Below are 20,318 nucleotides of genomic sequence, written 5' to 3' on the forward strand. Positions count from 1 at the left end.
ATTAATTTGCTGTCATTTGTATCACCCAGTTCTCCATGACTTTTCATAAATAATTACCAGTCACTTCATAAATTCATTAACTAATTCCCTTTAGCCCTGAAATATATATCCTTCAGTCTAAAGACTTTGTGTCTTTTTTCCCCTGGTAGTTTCTTTTCATCAGCTTTATATAGGCAGATATTATACATCAACAGGGTCTTCATTATCCTCTACTTGCCAATTTTCCCTCCCTTTATTTTTTTTCTCATAATATATTTTAAAATTAGTAGTAGATTGGACATTTTTGGAAATGTTATTGATTTAATTGTCTTTATATATTTGCTTGTTCCTGAGTGCTTCTTTCCCCTCAAAAGACTTGCACACCTTTTCCAACATGTATTTTTAAAGTGGTTTTTTTTTTATTTTTTTAAGGCTTTATGCCTGTGCAGCCTTACAGCATCGGTAGATTCCTGATGAGTTCCCTTTCTTGTTTTCTGTCTCTAGGTCTGGTACTATTTTCAGACTTGGGTATTTGAACAGTCCCCTTGAGGCAGTGTTGGCCACTTCTGAGTCCATAGATTGTCTTTTTTTGCAGAGATACATATAATTTTCTGTGGATGTGGTATGTTGACAGTGTGCCAGCCTTGTCTCATGTTAGCAATTGAATATTTTTCTCCCATGTTAACAAGTTTGGTTTTTTTTTTTTTGCTTAGGTATCAGTTTCTTGAAATCCAGATGCCTCATTCCACTTTCACATGAAATGATTTCTAAATATCTCTTATTTGATTGTAAAGTCAAAACTCTAAGCAAGAGGCTTCCAGTCTTTATCTACCCACACTTCTCATTATGGATTGGCACACTATCAGGTTACCAGGGACACACAATCAGCATATATCCCCATGATATTTCCAAGACTTCCTTCACTGATAATTAACTCTTTCATAGGCAAGATTTTTTTGCTGCACAGTGCTGAAACACTGTTCATTATTGCACGGTGATAACATATTTTTTTTGTGAGTCTCCCTAAAATACATCTTAAAACATGCAGGGTTACTGAATTATATATATTTTAATAAATCTCAGATCAATGCATTGTTTTGAATAATTCCTTGGACATCTGTACATTTTACACTGAAGCTGGAATTCCAACTTGTGTTGCTTCATGTTTCAGCATGCCTCACAGATAATGCTTCTGTTCACAGAGTTGAGAAATATTAGGTCATCACAGGGTTTTATAAGGAGCTAAACACTGATTTGACTTCAGTTTTTGTTGATATGTTTAGTTTTCCCTGTACAATTTCTTGTTAAGTGGTGTTGGTTACACACAAATAATTAGACTAGATTAAAAAAGCCCAAATCCACAGGATTTTTCTGTGGTAGATTAGATAACTCCTAATTTTCCTATTGCCTTTTACCTCTTATTTACCTGTATGCTATTTGTCTTACTAAATCTGATTAATGATACTCAGCTCTCAGGTGAGCAAGTGAAAAGTTGGCTGGACCACTATCCTTCAAGGGTTGTCTTCAGTCCAGCTGGCAGCCAGTTCATAGTTGTTAGCTGCATAACATCAACAGCCTGGGCCGTGGGACTGCACCTTCAGCAGGTTTGCATGCTTGGGGAAGCAGTCAGTGTGCTGGAGAACAGGGCACAGTAATCAAGGGACCTTAACAGGTTGGGAAAAAGATTTGACAGAACCCTTTATTAGGTTCAACAAAGGGAAATGCTTTGTGTCATTCAACTGGGTTGAACTGATCTCATGTAGCAGGACAACCCTGAAGGCAGTTTTGCCTGAAAAGAAGGGAGTGTCCTGAGGAACAGCAGTGAGTCAGTGATGTTCCTGTGTGATAGAGTAACTGGACCTCTTACTGGGCCATAATCATACGACTGTGGTCATCAGAGTGCTGAAATGACAGTTCCCCCAGTTAGCTCAGTGAGACTGTGTCCATAAATGCTGTGTCCAGTTTGGGATTCCACAATGCACAAACAACACTGATGAACTGTAGGAAGTCTGGCAGAGGCAGCCAGGACAGCCATGGGGCCAAAGCAAGAGGCTGTGAAAGCTGGGGTGCATTCAGCCTTAAGAAGAGGTGACTCAGTATGGATCTTGCTTCAGCTACCTTAGGAAAGGGTGTAGAGAAGAGGGAATGGGACTTGAAAGTCATCGTCAGCCATTCAGGAAACAACAGGGAAAAGTCACAACTCAGAAAATTCTGATTTAGCTATGCAGGAAACATTTTTGACTATGAGCTGGTCAGACAGTGCAACCAGAGGAGTGTCCCAGAGAGATTCTGTCAGTGGACACATCACCTAGTGTGACAAGTGCCTGAAACCTGTTGATGCTGTTTGAATGGAGGATTGAACTACATGATCTCCGAACTTTGCCTTTAAACCTAGATTATTTTGTAATTCAAGAGTTATCTGGAGGTGGGAAGAAGGAATTTACTCTCAGTTCTATATTATTTAAGTAAAAATACTGTTATAGTGATATTTACACTTGGAGAACTAACATCTTAAAGCACATCATGAGAACTGCATCTGTGAAACGAGCTGAATCCTCTGGGCTACTTAAGGAATAATAACTATGCAGTTCTGTCAAACTCTGGGCAGTAAGATGGAGGTCACAGAGTGTGTCTTATTCTACAGATTTGATTCTGCATGGTCCTGAAAAGGATGCTGTGCATAGTACTGTTGACTGATGAGCTCTCTGTCGTTTCTCTGTATATATGTTTCACTTGAAAATGGTTTCAATTTTTTGTCACAATGTTCTGTAATAAGGCAGAATTGAGGAACATCTGTTCCAAAATTTCTAGCTTCTGATGCATGGTTTGTCTTCACTTCATTCCACAGGGACAACTTCGGGACCTAGGAAGGATGCAGCCATATCTCCTGGGTTGATGGACAGCAGCAAAGCATTTGCACCCACAGCCATATCAACAATTCAGCATGACCCTTCATGGTAAGCTACTGGGTAATCTCTGGCTTAAGATTCTGCAAACACAACTATCAAATTCTCCTAGATGCAAGGAAGAGTCTGAATTTCTATAATGTTTCATATTAGCACAAGCTGAATAATATAAACTATAAACTGCTCTATCTTTTTGGCATTTATAGTAAGCCTTAAGTTGCGTGCTAGAGTAAAAAAAGCAAGAATATGACAGGTTCTAGCATTTTAATTTTACTTAGATTTTGAGCAGAAAGTATTTTATGTTCCAATTCCTGACACATTAAATACCTTTGTAAATAATTTTAATGGACAGTGTTAACCCTGTTAGGTTTTACAGTTGCTTGAAGAATTTAATCTCTCGTCATTTGTCCGCCTCCTCCCCCACCCCTATTTTTATCAAATGACATTTCTTTTAAAATGTTTTGTATGAGAGTTATTTTATGTTTAATGACAAGCAACAAAATCACATTAAGTCAGCAATTCCTGATTATACTATATGTCTGCACTAAATGCACTGGAAAAGCAGCATTATCACTTCTGTTCCAATGAAAAAACTGAAAGCAGCATTGTTGTTACTCTTACAAGCCTGAAAACAACTTGCCTTCTTTGGGCAGGATTACATTTCTAGTGTTAAATGCCTAGAAGAATGGCATACAATCCCTACTTTTCTTCATCATATCCTACATTTTGTCATAATAAAATCTTTAGTTAAGCAACAAAACACAAGCAGATTGAAATATGAAGTTGGAGTATTTTATACCACTATTTAGATAACAGTGCAGTGGCACAACAGGAATGTGCAACTGTTCATGAGAAGAGTTAAATGTTTCTTGGAGGATGAGAGGGCAGGAGTCGGATTTAATCTTTTCTTGGCCCAGTGGACTTGGTAAATGTATGCTTGATATCACCCCTGAATTCTTGGCAGCAGCTGGCAGTTTATTTCAATCTTCTGAGAGAACTTGTGATATATAATAGGTGAAAAACCACTATCAATATTGACAAATTTTTACTCACTTGTTATGGAAACACTTTTTTTTTCTTCTGATGGAAGGGATGATAATTCTTGGAGGATTTAAGAACTGAGTTAAATTGGGCTGTTTCCCACAAGTAGCTGTATTTTGAAACTAACAGAAACCCCAAGATTCCCTAAGCATTTCTCTTAGAAGCAATGGTTACCTTTGCAAGGCAGGCATAGCAGATATGGTGTGTGTAAAGATACTGCTTGATACTGTCTAATAGTGCTAGGTTGAGATTCCATTCAAGCACTGAGGAGTAGATATAATTATGCAGATCATATGAAGACTGCTCAGAGGAAGAAATTTTATTCAAGAGGATTGATGGTCTATTCTTTTCCACAGAGGGGAGTAAAATATTTGTTGAAATATGCTGTTAGAAATCATATCAGATAAAGTGATCAGTAAAAGGAGTCTGATTAGCTGTCATCTTTAAAGTATTATTTTACCAGTTGATGAAAAATCCTGTATTTCTAGGCACTTTCTCCCATTCTTCTTTCGTTTCTTTCTCACCATTGGTGCTGTAGGTGTTTTTGACTAGGTTAAACAGCCATCTGCTATCCCTTACTCCTGGCCTTCTCTAATTGAAAATGGTAAATGGACAAGTATTTCTGAGGAGACCTAAAGCTGATTCTATCCTTCATCAAAAAACCTGCTTGGGCAGCAGGTCAGTCTCAATTTATCACTGAATGGTTATAAGCTTAGACTGCAGGTTTAACTAACTAAATTAATCAATATTGAGAATTATTGCTGCTTTTGTGCCCCTAAAGTTAGGGTTTGTCAGCATGTTCATTATGATCTGTGATTTGGGGGGGTTAACAGCTTAACCACAACAGCTGGCACAGTTCTGAAACTTGCAGCACAAAGCCCTAGCCTAAGAGCAAATTTATTTATTCAGCAGTACATGTAAACCTAATTACTTTTGACTATTTAAATTTATAGGACTGCATTCAACTCGTGTTTGTGCCAGCTTCAACTAGCACAACCCCTGGCACCCAGCAGCAGCAGCAACGCAAAGCCTGCCAGAGAGAAGGTGTTGGAAAGTGACAGAAGCTCCCTGGCAGTGAGAGGCATCAGGGTGCTAGCACAGCTTCTGGAAAGGGCTGGCTGGGTAAGCAGGCATGGCAGGTAGAAGATGTGTTGGCATGATAGCCTGCCTTGGTAGGGCTCAACTGGAGGCTTCAGTGTGTTACAGCTACCTCCTGCTTGAGAAAGAATTGCTGCAGTCCTGCTTTCTTCTCTGTCTCAGAGTCAATCATGTCATGAACAAGAAATAAGTGTCCCTAGAAAGCAGACATAAACCTTCAGAGCCTTGGTGCTAGACCTTTAGAAGGACCAAACTTGCAAAATGCGTATGCACAAGGTGATTCCAGTGGTATCTCTGAAAGTAAAATAAAGCCCCAAATTTCCTTATCTGGCATCTGGAGCTGGGCTAATAGTGAATTTGTTTGCCTGTCAGGCTTCTGTGTATATCTGTCAGTGCCTTCCATAATATGGCCAAGCACTGCAAGTTTGGTTGTCCAGTGTTATTAAGCCAAGTGTCTACACCTGCATGAGGCCCTTAAAATTATGTTCACAGCAGGTATGGAAAGCAATTCTACTCCATGTGCTTTTTTATCTAGACCGAAGCCAGTATATTTGGGAAAAAACTTCACAGGCAATACTGGGGTAGGCAAATTTGGAAGAGTAGGTTTGTTCCTAAAGCATGATTGTGTTAAACGTTACCTTTTTGGTGACCAGGTGAATTTTTTTCATAACTGATGTTTGCCTAGAAGAAAGGGTCTGTGTTTCTGCTGAAATGGAAGGGAGCTGGACAGGGGAAGTAGTGGCATATTGATTCTTTCATTTAGTAATTATGTTTTTACCTTAGATATACCCAGGTACTGATTTCAGCAAAACAAATGTTGTATTGCATACAGAAGTGAAACTGCTCTAAATTAAAGTATTCAGCTGTTTCGGGGAGAATAAAAAAGGGAAGTTTTAAGTTGTACATTCTGAAATGCCATTTAATTTGATTCCAACCCTGTTGCAATTGTCAGGCTCTCTCCACGTAGCGTTGAGTTTGGCACAGTAAGTCCTATAACACTGTGGAAATTAAGCACTTAAAAGGACACAGGCAAAGTTTTTTCTGCTCACCATGGAAACAGATAATTTCTCCTGTAGCATTTTTCACTTTGGACAAAGCGAATTCAAGAACAGTTAGATAAATTAAGGGACTGTGTCTGGGATTTCAGCATTAGTGTGGTTTTTGATTGCAGTTTCAGATCAAAGCTTTCATACTTGCTGCATTGTCTTGGAGTGAAGTTTCTTGTAGCCAATAAAAGAAGTGATTGAGAAGTTCTTGCAATATGAATGCTGTATTTGAGCTGTATTTGAGTCTGTTAGACTACAGTGGTCTGATGGAGTTCTTATAAACAGATTGTATTGTGTAAATTTGTGTTCAGGGACATTTTAAAAACAAAACTATTTACTCACTTGCCCAGCACATCCCAGTTGAATGTGTACTCAGGGACTTTTAAGCAAATTAATATCTGATGTAAAATATAATGTGCAAAATTGTATACTTAATAATGCACACTGGAATAGTCTAAAGTAGATCTGTTGTGCTGAGTGTTAAGAAATATGATAGTGATGAGATTCAAGTTTTTGTCTTATTTATGTGGTAGTTGTTTTTCACATCTTTGCATTTTGGATGTTTTAATATGGATATCAACCTAAGATAATTTCTGAAGTTCCTTATACAGAGTCTAAGCAAGCACTGACAAAGAAATAGAGTTGTTTTTTTGCTGTTAGGATCGGAACCACTCAAGATTCAAAAGGAGCCAAATACTTCCATTCCTGATTTAACTTAGGAACATTTAAAAGGATAAAAGTGTGTTTGGAGTGGGTTGGTGAGTTAGTTTCTGAATGTGGTAGAAGATGAAAGTTTTGCTACTTCCTGAGAAAGCCAGCAGTGCAAAAAGTCCAATGTAGTTCCATATGCAAGTGATAAAACCAGACATTGGCAAATTAATCTCTCTTATTTGCAGTGTAGGTTGTTAATTGTTCTCTCTGCTGGCTGTCGATATAATGTGAAATTTTCATTCCCCATTCAAGATGGAAAAAGTTGTGGCTGAAAATGTTAACATTTGCATTTTTATTTGTTGATTTATTTAAAGGACAGCCTCTCTTACAGCAATCCATCACTCAGTGACACCCCAAATATGAATAATGTATTGTAGACTTGCGGTTACAATGTGTAATAAGTGCCAGAGACAGTAGAAGAATGTTAACTATGTTGCAAATGTAATATTTATCGACTCATACTTTATTGCTTTCGAGGTTCAATAATACTGACCATGGGACATTAATATCACTTATCTTGATTTTAGTTGGGCACCTCTATATGTAGAAATAAGCCATCTATCTCATACTTAGAAAATAAATGTGAATTTTACAGCTCTTTGTAAGAAGTTCATTGTAGGTTTCTTACTGCTCACAGTTCTCCTTTTTTACCTTCTCATTTACTTGTATCTGACACTGATCCCCTCCAGTTGCCTGACCCAGGTGGTGAACACCTCAGCACTCTTCTAGAGGCTTCATTTACCGGCTGCATTGTGATCTTGAGCCTCAGATAGGATTTTAGTCTTTTTTTCCTGTTAAAGACCAGTATGAAAAGAGTTTTCTATTGCTTTTCTCTGAAAAGACAACAGCAGAGAGGCTAAAACAGAAATACCTTCTCTTTTGGAAAGACACACATGGCAAATCTAAATCACTTCTTTGAAGATTACAGATATAAGAAAGGAAAGTGTCTAATGAGTTCAACATTTGTTCTAGACATGGAGCTTATTTTCAGATAATTTTTTTACTCAGGAAATATGTTAAAGCAGTTTGGGAAAATTGAGATTTAAAATTCAGTGGGTTTGAGAACCAAAATTTTATTGGTAACCTGCTTAAAGGAAAGAATGTGCAATAAGGTTTTGCTACAGTTGCAAATCCTTCAGCAGTGATTATTCCTGTCTTTAGTAGTCTCTCCAGAGTTCTGCTGTGGAAACTGATACTGACTGGGCAAACGCTCTTCCTTATCTGCTCTCTTCGGTTACAGCCACTAAAAGCTTTGAAGTCTCAGGGGGGAAATGTAGATGTGAACCCAGGGCTGGGATCTAAACCAAATTTAACAATGGGAGATTTCAAGCTTGTGTTGAAATCAGATTTCACCTGTGAAGCCTGGCTCTTGGGAAACTTGGAATTGGGTTCGGCTATGAAGATCATAAGCCTTGATTATATTTTGCGTTGTAGACATCAAGTAAATTTTGAAGTGACATTCTGTATTTACATCTGAGGTTATCAAATTTAACACATCATTGGCTTCTTTCTTTACTGCGTGTAACAGGAACACCTATTTGTGTCAAAGCAGCCTACCTAATAGCTACTTTGCAGTAACAGTTTTGGTGTGTCCATTGCTGACAATGAAAATCATATTGAGAAATTCTGATTTGCAGTGCAAAAGGATTAATGTTAATTACCAACTGTTGGCTGTAATTGTCACCCTCATTAAAATGCAGAATTATGTATTTCTTAGTTATAAATAACTCTTCTAATTGTACTTGATGTATGCCAGTTTAATCAAAAAGTACACTTGCAAACAAGCAGATATTTGCATTAATCTAGCACTGGATCTTTGAGTCTTTTTTGATCGTCTTTTATTCCAAACTTGACTAGTTGGGGGAGGTCTGTTACAGCTACATATCCTTTACACATTTTTTTTTCAGCTCCATGGTTCTGACATGATTTTGTATTAAAATGAGGGGAAATGTCTTCTGGGAATGCTCAGTGCAACAGAAAGCGTGTCAGTTTTGAAGTAGTTGGCAAGGTTTCCATCATTCAGTGGTATGACAATAACTTGATTGTAGTTTGAAAGAAATAATAAGCAAAAGGAAAATAGAGTACAAATCATGTTATGAAACTGACTTAACTCTTTGAATCATTTTCATTGTTATTTTAATTACAATTTTTGGAATTTTTCCCCATGTGCATTTGCAGGTTCTCAAATACCATGTCAAATCTTAAGAGAATGCTGGTTCATTGGATGTGATTTCTGTTTGCATTTGTAATCTCAGCAATGGAAACAGCCTCAAAATATCTTCAGGTTTCTCTGTATGTTCCTCTATTCCTTCATTAAAAAAAAAAAAATACTGTCCCTTTTTCCTGCACTGATATCTTGAGTGTTCTGTCTTGTACTTTTAAAAACTTTTTTAGAATTACTGTGATGGCAATTTCTACAGAGCTTAGCAAGGTAAGATCAGTCTTGATTTCTGTCTTCATGGTTCTCTAAGCAACTGTTCTGTTCCTAGTAGTGTAGTAATTTCTCTTATCTTTCCCAAGCATTTCCTCTTGTTTTTTGGAGATTTTTTTTTATTTTTATTTTTAAGATGGGAGGAATTGATGAATAATATACACAGGGTAATTGCATCTTACTTTAAGAAGCCTTTATCCCAAAAGATATCTCTGCCATCCTTCCACCAAATTACTTATGCTTAATAAATTCCCCTTTTCTTCTCTCCTTCAGTTTCCTGGGCCTTTCAGGCTGTCAATTCCTTAGGGCAGGATCTTGCCACAGCACATCTTCTTGCTTGGCTGGTCCATGCAGTAATGATGTTTAACTGTGATGGTATAGTTAGGGTAGAATTTGTCTTGCTTATCTTGAGACAGCTCAGCTCACTGTTTTATTTTAGAACCAGCAAAATATCCTTTTGGTGATACCTGTTATCCTGTGAGCTGTAAAATAAGCCTGGAGTAAAACACACTGACACCTTATTCCTCTTGTAGCTGAATATGTGGAACTAAAAGTAAGTTGTTTTTCATTCATATTTTCATTATGGAGTGGAGGCACATGCAGGGTTAACCTATGTGCTGTATGGTCAGTGCCCTGATTATTAATGTACTTTTAATGCTTGCACTATGAATTGAAAGCTTAGGCATCAAAGATGTAGTCCTCCACTCTGGTGCAGGTTGTACTTATGCCCGATTGTGAGCATGAAGCATCTATTTCAACAGTACATGAATTTGTGATGTGGTAACATTGTCAATAAAAATCGTGGTGGCGGAAGTTTGGCTTTGGAGAGTCCTATTTTGGGCTGTTGTGACCTGGTGATGTCCTGTAACACAACACCAGTGACTGTGGTACTGCAGTGATGTTTGGACTGAGCAGGGCCTGTCCCATCCCTGCCTGTCAGATGTGCCCTGCACCAGGGGATGGTCTCACCAGGCAGACACAGCTCTGTCTTCTCAGGTATTTCATCAGTTGTTTTCAGCTGATGAGTTTCCTTCTTCAGAAACAAATTCCTGCCTTTCTGTCACTTAAGGACCCTAACCAGCGCTTGCTTTATAGTGTTTGATTTGCCCCATTTCCAGTTCTTAATGCACTTTTTTAAGCCTTTGTGATATTCTAGTTTTCTGCCTCAATGAAGACTTTAAGCTTTTCTTTGAGTTACCATTAATAGCTTAGTATCATCTGCAAATGTCTCTTCCTTATTTGTCCTTTCTCTAGACCACTTGTGAATGCATTAAAGAGTTCAGGCCCTCCCAGATTTTTGTGAGCTCCACTGGTGACCTCTCTGACCACTTTGTAGCAGACCACTTTTAATGTTTTCTCTTAATTTTCTGAGTTTTAGCCAGTTATATCTCCGTTAATGTATTTTTCTCTTAGTTTATGTCAAATCTTTGGTAATAGATTTGCTGGAGGACTTTTGGAACTCCAGATGGATTATATAAGCTATATTTTCCTTGTTTAGATGCATAATAATCTTATGAATCTTGCAGAGGTCCCCAGTGAATGAAGAGTTTATATTTAGTCTCTGCCAATATGTCGTGTTTATTAATTCCTTATTATAAATTATAATTTCTATCAATCTGCTTGTTCTAAGACCTCTTAATTTGTAGATTTTTTCATCTTTTCAGATACCTTAAAAAAATAAAATAAAAATCCTACATTTGCTCAGAACTGAAGCAGTTTTAGGCAATTATTTACATGCTACAGTTAATGGTTCAGCTGTTTTATTAATTAATTTATTTATTACAGTTAATGGTTCACCTGAGCTCCTTCAGCAGTTTGAGTGAGTACCAGCTGATCCCAGCAATTCATTATTGTTCATTCATGTCAATTTTTCTGTAATTTATGTGCAGGACATTTCAGCTTCAAACAGGTCTTCCACTGTGTCCTCTGCAGCTTCAGAAACTTCATAAGTTCCCACCTCGTGAATGTATGTTCACCTCACTGAGTCTTTCTGCTGTACCTTTATCATCCTGTTCCTTTTGTAACTTAATTTCCTTCTAGCTTTAACTTAAACTTCCTATGTTTTATGTACTTAAACCTGGGATTTGTTCATTATTGGACCTAATGCTTTCAACAGAACAACCCTTAGTCTTTGGCTGGAATTCTTTGTGGGGTTGGATTTTGTGGGGATTTCTGGTCAGTTTGTGGTATTTTTTTCCTTTCCTTGAGCTAGCAGTTTGTTCTATTTTCTTTATTTAGACCTGACTGGATGACAGTTTACTGTTTCACTTAAACTGGCAAGGTTTCTTTTCATCCTTCTGAAGCTTTTCTCCATAGGTCGAATCTCCATTTTTGGAGCACTAGTATGACTATCATTTTTAACAAGCTTTCTCATTTTTATATTGTTTCCACTTCTGAAGTGAAAGACTGCTTATCAAATTTTTGCTCAATAATGGTTGCTGTGTGCTGGTTGTCACATCTGGGCAGTGCAATGGATTGCTCCTAGATGTGAGAGAGATTTTATGGAATGAATAGCACAACTAGGACTCTTCAGCTTGGAAAAGGGGTGGATAGGTTTATGACTCTATTAGAACTTTATAAAATTAAAAGTGACCTGCAGAAAATGAGAAGGGAACATTTTTTTATTGTCTTGTCTACTGGAAAAACTGGTGGGTATCAGACAGAGTTGTAAGGTGGTACATTCAGAGGAATGTAAATGAAAAGACAAATCAGCAGAGAGCTTGTATCCTGTCCTTTTATCATTATTGTGTTTCTAAACTCCTCAGATTTCAGAGATTGTTATTGTAATTTCCTCTAATTTATATAGCTTTTAAAAGTAATTTCTAATATATATAGATAATAATAATGATTTTTTAAATAGCTATCTATTTTTAAATAACTATTGTCTCTTATCATCCTTGTTAAGACATTTCTGATTGGGAAAAACCCAGCATCTGGGCTTGTGCCTCAATCTTACCAATGGTACATATCAACATGTTACATATCTTTCATGAGTTCAATAGGACATCATAACAGAAGATTTGGGCCCTGATTTTTCCTGGGTAGGTTAATGAAAGAGCCAAGGTATCTTCCACATTTGTTTAGGGAAAGCAATGGTGGTGTTTCAGCATAAAAAATATTGAACTTTGAACTACTGAACTGAATATGTTTTTATTTTGTTGGCTTTAATTTGAGGACCCCTGAATCAAGTAACATGCGTTTAGATTTCTGATACAGAGTTGAAGAAAATAGAGAGTGATGATGTAGTATCTGTTTACAGATCTTTATTCAAGTTGAGTGCACTGGTTTCTATTGTAGGTGTGACTTTTTTTCTCTTCCTAGGAGACATTTCCTTTTCAAAAACACATGCTATTGATCACTGTTAAGTTTGGCTTTGTGATGGGCTGTGACTGCAGCACTGAAGCTATCAGTTCAACATTTAGATAATCATGAAGGAAAACAATATCTCGCTGGGTTTTTTCACCATTTATTTAATTGTGAATATTGATTGTATTTAACATTTAAATTTCTCCATGCAACATGTTTCTAGCTCCCCAGTAGTTTGGGGCCATGTACAGTAATTTAGATCTGTTTTATGTTGTTTTGAAAAAATAAAATTCTTTCTTTTAGTCTCAGTGTGTTGGAAGGGAAATAATTTGGAAGTGTGATGTGATGAAATCTAAACCTTTTTCTGAGAATAATATTGTGTCTTTGTTTCTGCCCTGTACTGAGTGAGCTCTCTCTGTTTTGATGGTAGTGACTTAAGTGTTGTTTTTTTACCTTTGTTGCTTCCCACCTGTAAGTTTTGAAGTATTTTGCTTTGTTCTGTACTGCTGGAGAGCATAGTGAAAATTACCTAGTTGAAGATGTCCCTGCTTATTACAGGGGATTGGACTGGATGACCTTTAAAAGTCCTTTCTGACCCAAACTATTCTATCATTCTATGAAAGAAAAAATGTTGTTACAGCTCTTTTTTTTTTAATGTAAAAACAATCAAAGACACACTAGAGTACTAATATATAATTTATGTATTTAACAGCTTTCAAAGTATATTCTCAAAACCTCTAATGCCATTGTACTTTTAACTTTCATTTTTGCTTCATCTACGTTGAATCATCTTTTACTACTTAAAACAGAAATTGCGTTTATTGAAACATTTCAGTTCTGATTATTTTATAATAAAGATGAAGAAGTCCAACCTAATGAAATCACTGGAATGAAATGAGAAAAATAAAAAAAAAATAATAAGCTGAAGACTTGAAGTTTTTATTAAGTCACATTTGGATGTATGTTTCTCTGTGTGTACTGTCTTGGATCAGTAGGATGAAAACTTGTCTTCTAAGGAATGACCTTTGCACTGTTTGACTTTCTGTTACATTTCCAGAAGGGTTACTGGAAGCACATTGCCAGTGGTTCTTGCATGCATTAACTTCTGTGCCTGTGATCGCAAAATTGTGGTTTGAGATGAACAGTATTACTGAATTCCCATTCTTCCCCCACAGAGTTGAGGCCTGTAAATATACTTTATTGAATACATACATGTCTGTCAGTCTGTTGGGTCTCTGTGAAACAATCTAATGTACAAACAACTTTATGATTTATGAGAGACTTTTCCATACTCTTAGAAATAAAATGCTTCCTGCTCCCTGCAGAGTATCTGGTGATTCCCTGTGGGACTGTGTTGGTGTAACTGCAGTATGAAGGTTGCTTGCTTTGCAGGTGACCACTCTGTCTTCTAAAGTGTCTGTGCCTGGTTCTGCCAAGAATTTTTCAAGCTCCTCTCTTGTTCAGATGACCTTGTCCTTGCTGAGAAGCCAGTGTTCTTCTTTCCTTTTTACTGTAACAGGTGAAGCAATTCCTACAAGGACTTTAACAGTGCTCCAGCTGCTGCTCATCCCAGCTTCTGCTTGACTCTGTTAATTGCTCTGTGCATCCCTGTTCTATCCATATGCTTGGAATTTTGAACCTGTATATCTACCTCGTTTGTAGGCAACAAACTGACCTCGTAAGAGAGTTGTTCTCTCCCTTTCCCTTCCTTGCCAATCTTTTTCTTATCTCCTAATGGCCTCTCAGCACCTAGATTTCTAGACATGAAAGATAAGTGTGTTTTCTTAACTCAGCCTGCACTGACAGCTGGATTAGACCGTGATGAGCGTCTTAAGAGATATCTGGATCACTAGAATATACAGGTCTATTGTAATTAGCTGAACAATTTTATTGCTTTTGCCTCTTCTGTTTTGTTATGAACTTTTTAGCAGCAGACCCTTTCTACCAGTGCACAAACTGTAACATCACATGACATTGACTTTACTCAAACCAGAGGATTTTTGTGCCAAGGTTGTAGCATTGTATCATTACTTCATTGTATCTGTGTGAAAATTTTAATTTCACGCCCTGCGGACTTCACTGTCTCTGTGCACTCTGATCGTGTTGTTGCATAGAAGGGTAAGTCCCTGGGTCACATTCAGTTTGTAGTGTATTTTTTTGAGTTTGTTTTTTTTTTTTTAAAGTTCTGTTTCCTTTGAGAGATCTTGCTGGAAAGTTAGTTCAGGACTTCTCCCAGTAAAATATTTGCAAGCTTAAAGGAAATACACTAAAACTACTTTTTGTTAAGTTTTTTACAGTGTAGCTATAACCATCTTATTAAAAAAGAAAAATTATGTAGAGAGTGAAGGCTACAGTGTGATAAATTTGCATGTGAATAGTTGCAATTGACTTGGTGAAATATGTGGGAAAGGGAGGGAAAATGCCTGTTCAAATATATCATCAGGTTTCCCACAATCCTGATTTTCATGAGTTGCAAACTTTTCTGGGAAGAAGTCCTCGGTTAACATTTGGATTTGTTTCTGGAGATTTCTGGTTTGCAGGCATTGATTAGTGTTTTAAACTTCCCTGTTTGTATCATGCCCATACTGCATGAGTGGTAGGTCAGCATCCAGTCCATGGTAATCAGTCTTTTGGTCTGTATTGATGAGCAGTCTGTGCCCAATGTTCAACCACCTACATTGCAAGAAAACTTTTTTATTTCCATTTGAATGGAATTTCCTGTATTTCAGTTTGTGCCCCATTACCTCTTGTCCTTCCACTGGGCACTCTAGAGAAGAGCCTGGCTCCATCTTCTTTCCTTGCCATATCAAGTATTTACACCCTTGGTGAGATCACCCTGAGCTGCATTTGCTCCTGGTTGAACAGTCCCAGCTTTCTCACATTTTATTTTCGTGTCAGATACATCAAAGCCTTAATAATCTTCATTGGGTCCGTGTCTCTTAATACTGGAGAGTCCAGCACAGGGTGCAGCACTCCTGCAGTGTCCTACTGGTGCTGAGTTGAGAAGGAGGATCAACTCCCTTGGCCTTCCAGCAGTTCTGGCTTTGCTGGCTTCTATTTAGGGTTTTTTGTATACTGGGACAAGTATCCAGGTCCTTCTCTGCAAAGCTGCCTTCCAGACAGTCAAACCTGCTATGTCCTGGTGCCTGAGGTTATTCCTCCCCAAGTACAGGACAAGTCATTTTCTGTTTTTGCATGTTGTGAGATACTTGTGAGCCCATTTCTCTTGCCTGTTGAGGTCCCTCTCTGTACACTTTCTGGCCTCTCTTAGCCTAGAGTATATTCTGAAGAGTATGGGAATGAGAGACTTAGCATCAGTTTCATGAGCTGTTAAGTGCCCTGCCTTATTTTGTGGTGTATTAATGACCTTATGTAGTTTCTAACAGAATCATGGACTGTTCGCAGGTGTGTGGTTATCTTAAAGTAATCCTCCAGCAGCCGAGATCATCTTTGCTAGTTATTGCTGGGAATGAGCAAACTAAAATTTCACTTCCCTGCCCATCTGTTCAGCAGCTGAAAGTAGGTAATTTATCTCAGTGGGACACCTACCACCTGTGTAAAGTTTTTGAAAGAGGTTTTTAGCATGTGATGACTATAGCCAAGGGACACCAGGCCTGAGCGCCTTGTGCTCCGTGCCTCACTGCTGTTTTTTTCTGTAGGGTGCCTTGCAACCCGGTACTTGCACAGTGCCAGACCTGCTCTGTGTGTCTGTGTCCCTGTGAAGCTTGCAGAGGCTGTGCCTGCTCTGCCACACGACCTGCTCCTGTGCCGGCGGCGCGCGGCTCCTCGCCAGCAGTGGCCCCTCTTTGACATGCTAAACCAGGCATCACCAACACGTTGTATTTTTTAAAACTACTGTTTTATCTCAGTGGCTCCTCTTGAATTATGTATCCTCATCTTTGATGTATGAAATCTCAGCTGATTTAAATATTACCCCAGAGAGTTCAGCACACCTGGAAATGAACGGAGTGACAGATAGTCCCAGTCTTTCCATGCTGGAGCACCGAGTGGGAAGTTTTACAGCAGTTGGGTACTGGAATACAATTTTTATGAGAACGTTGATTTTTCACATATGGTCTGCACTGAAGCAGTCAGTGTTTTGGGATGATGGGTATTTGAGCTCAGTTGCAATGTTTGTTCTCAGGCAAATTGGAGGGAATGAGTTCATATAAAGAGCTGGTGTGTAGGGAGATCATGGGCTGCTGTTCTTTTAGGAGCTGGGCACCAAAGGTTTCTCTAGATAAGGTACCCAAAACTGTGTGTGCTTGTCACTGGGAGGTGAGTAGAACAGAGCAAGTGAATGCAAATCTGGCTGAAAAGCAGTTGCTATCTGATGTCAGGCTTCTGAGCATGGTGTGAAGATAAGAAAACAACTGAGTATAAGCTATGTATGTAATGTTAGTAAGATACAGAAATCACAGTGTATATAAACCCTAAGCAGTCTAGCCTATGAAGCATACTTCAGTTTCTTCTGTTGTGGTCACTCTGCTCCCTGCAGGAATTAGACTTTAGATTAACTGCAAGAACCTATTCACCTCTCTTGTGCTAGCATAGCTGGCATAAAGATGGTGCCAATTACTGTGTCATAAGCAAAGTGATACCAGTTGAAAGCTGAGGACAAGAAGCAGAGCTCAAGTTTCTAGTGCAGTCTGGTCTGAAAAATGGGCTTTTTGAAAGACAAGCTATATTCAGTCTTTGTATTTTGACTGTTAATATACTTTAAATTTAAATTCCTCTGTATTTCTACCCAATTTCAACTTACTAGGTCTTCACCGTACCTCACTATACTTGTACTTACTTTTGCCCTTCCTCTTTTTCTGCCTGTTCCCTGCCAAGGGACTGCTAGCACAAGCACAGGGTCTATCATCACGGCCTTGCTTCCAGGGATCAGAGGCTGGGAGATGTTTGCATTTACCTCTGGAGGATAATTCTGACTGATGGGTTCTTATCAGGTTTGTGAAGTCCATCCATCCAATTGTCTGTTTCTGTTTTGAAGACCAAGCAACCATAAAGTTGAAAACGGTGTTGTATTTTTGGAATCTGAAATTTCAGACAATGCATGTATGAATTATTTATGAGGAATGTGTTTTCAGTAATGTGCAGCATAAAATGGAATGAATGCGTATCCATACTTGCCCTGAACTCTCCAAAGTGCATGCTAATAAACAGAATGATAACCTACCATCACTTCTGCCCTGTAAGATTTACAGTGCAAGCACTTTTTTCTGTGGTTTAATTCAAGTCAGTTTTTCAAGTTAAAGCTCTAGTGTTTTGTTTTAAAATACAGCTTGGTGAGTGATTTTCTATTACTTAAAGAAATCTTACTGCTTTCCCCCCCTTCTTTCAACCAGAGTTACTGTCTAATTTTTTCTAGTCAGGTTGGCATACAGCCACCCTAAATTATACTTTAATTCACAATTAGAAAGGAAGTGGTAACCGTGCAGAGCAGCAAACCTTTCATTTAAAACGGCCATTATATAAGATCATGATTCTCCTGGATGATTAAGATATTGAAGAATAATTTAGATATCCTTAGGTTTTTTGCCATTTAGACGTGCTGGGCTTATTTAATTATTTAAGCCTTCCTGAAACAGCTTTTTTCCATAATGACAGTAATGCAGGACTCTATATTATCACAACTTGATGTTTACTTGTATCTGAATTATCTTATGCCAACTTGTTTTCACTGATATAGCTGACAGGGCAGAGATAATTAAGAAACAGAAGAATTTGAGTGCTAGATTTGCTATTACACACTCCATGCCACAGCAGAAGAAATTAAGCTGACAAGTAGGAAAGGAAGGATCATGCAGAACCACAAGAAGAATTGCTGTTTAGGTACAGCAATTGTCTGTATGTAAAATATTTTGCCAGGATAGAGGGAAATAAAAAGGAAAATAGAATGGTAGAATAAACTATTTCCAAGCATTGTGAACCATCTTATTTCCAGCATGTAAAACAGACATCCTGCAATACTTAGTCACCCCAGCACAAGAAATGGCATGGAAGAAAGCTAACCCCAGTGAAATGGTGGCAGAACTTCCATTGCCTTCCTTAGGGTCACAATTCCACCCCAATATATACTTAAAATTACTGCAGTCTGATTTTACTCTTCTGCTCAGTGAGGTTTTAAATCTTGCACAGCTACTTGCAGTTCTTGCCACAATGGTTAGAAAGTCAATGAAAGCTCACAGTTCAGTAACTAAATGACAAGGTAAGAAACTTTGGAATCATAAAAAGGGTATAAATGCTTGACCTAAAACTATGCAGATCTCCCAATGACTGTACAACTGAAGCAAAAAGTTGATTTATTATCTGGCAGGCTGGGAATTTGGACTGAGCTTGCGAAAAAGACAAATGATTGCTAATTCATGTAAAATGGTGATAGGCTTTGCAAGCAGTATGTGGTGGGGGTCTTTTTCCCCTAAGCCATGCCCCTTTAAATTGTTTTGTAGTTATTTAATACCCACAAAGTTGTAGGGTGAGGAAGTCCCAGCTTTGCTGAGTGTGCTAGGCAAAAGAGATGAAAAGTGGAAAAGAAATCAAAATTAAAAAGCAGGACTGAGACTGGCAGAGAGGAGGTGCAGGGTTGTACTGTGACTTACATATGCAACCCTTTGTCAGATGGGTTTTAAACCCTTCTAGTGCATTATAAAAGAAAAGGCACAATTTTGAGGATGATTCATTGAATTAGAGTTTGCTTTGAGGGGAAGGATGCTTGGGGATGTACTTGTAAGAGTAAAAATCGAAAAGAAAGGCTGTTATGGCAGGAGATGTAGTGGGATGAAGTATGGCAGAAAAGATGATGACAGCTTAGTTTTGGCCCAGAACAATAAAGGGTGAAGATCTTGCTGAAGATGTGCTGTGATGACAGAGCGCTTAAAAGGAATAAAAGCTAAATGTACTCTGAAGTACAAAGTTGTTATGTAATGTCACAGCAGAATTAGGGCCTCAGGTGCTGTACATATACCAAGGTTCATTTTCTGATCTGAAGAGCTTTCAGACTTGATGACACAGAAACGGCTGTGTGGGAGGGGAGAGAAGGACAATACAAACAGAGTGATTGCAGAAGGTGGTTGTTAAACACTGTGATAGTTACCTGGTTCTGTAATTTCTCTTGTTTGTACAAAAACTTCATTCTAAATTATTCTTCTGTCAGCGGCAGATCTGATTTAAATGGTTTCTTTACTTCCCAGCACTCATGTCGTGGTTCACCCTCCCCTTCCAGAATTATTGCAACCTCAGTTATGCCAATTCAGCTGCAGCCTGCAGCCATACCTTAAAAGAAATGATCTGTGGTGTTTTTTATTCTTGGTCTTTAGTTAGTTAGGTATTATTTAGCTACTAAAAACACACAAAGATGAAAACAATGAAACAGCACTTTGAATTGTATTTGGTAACTGGGCAGGAGGATCTGAGTGTAATGGGGAAATAACAGAGGCTGAGTTGCCATCAGCAAAGAGGTAGGATAACTGAATTGGGAGCATTGAGATGTGAGTGTGGAAAGGCGAGGAGAGCAGGTGTTGGTATCTGGCGAGCAGGTAAGTGAAAATGTCCTGCTTGTGTAGCAAGGAGGAATGAGATCAGCAGTAACTCTTGTTTCCGTAATGACAGCTGCTTGGATGCTATCACGTGAAGGATGATATCACCCAGTGTGAAAACTGGGGGGGGGGGGGAGGGGGGAAATCTCTATATCAACCTTTCCTTAGGGCACAAGTTTTTTAAGATGCTGTTGTTGGATCTGGTGTTCTGGCACTGCTTGGTGTGCAAATGGCCAGGGGCAAACCAGAGTCCTCTTTC

The 20,318-nt window shown here is 38.3% G+C and overlaps 1 protein-coding gene across 1 annotated transcript in view; it reads left to right on the top strand.

Moving 5' to 3' along the window:
- Positions 1 to 20,318, top strand: part of KIAA1328 (KIAA1328 ortholog) — a 168,759-nt gene that overhangs the window by 139,041 nt on the left and 9,400 nt on the right. Inside the window, exon 10 of the mRNA XM_062513410.1 lies at positions 2,828 to 2,936. Within this exon, the coding sequence (XP_062369394.1) occupies positions 2,828 to 2,936 (109 nt within the window). The remainder of the gene's footprint in view (positions 1 to 2,827; positions 2,937 to 20,318) is intronic.

Source organism: Cinclus cinclus, chromosome Z, assembly GCF_963662255.1.
Source record: "Cinclus cinclus chromosome Z, bCinCin1.1, whole genome shotgun sequence".
In the NCBI taxonomy this organism is placed as follows: Eukaryota; Metazoa; Chordata; class Aves; order Passeriformes; family Cinclidae; genus Cinclus; species Cinclus cinclus.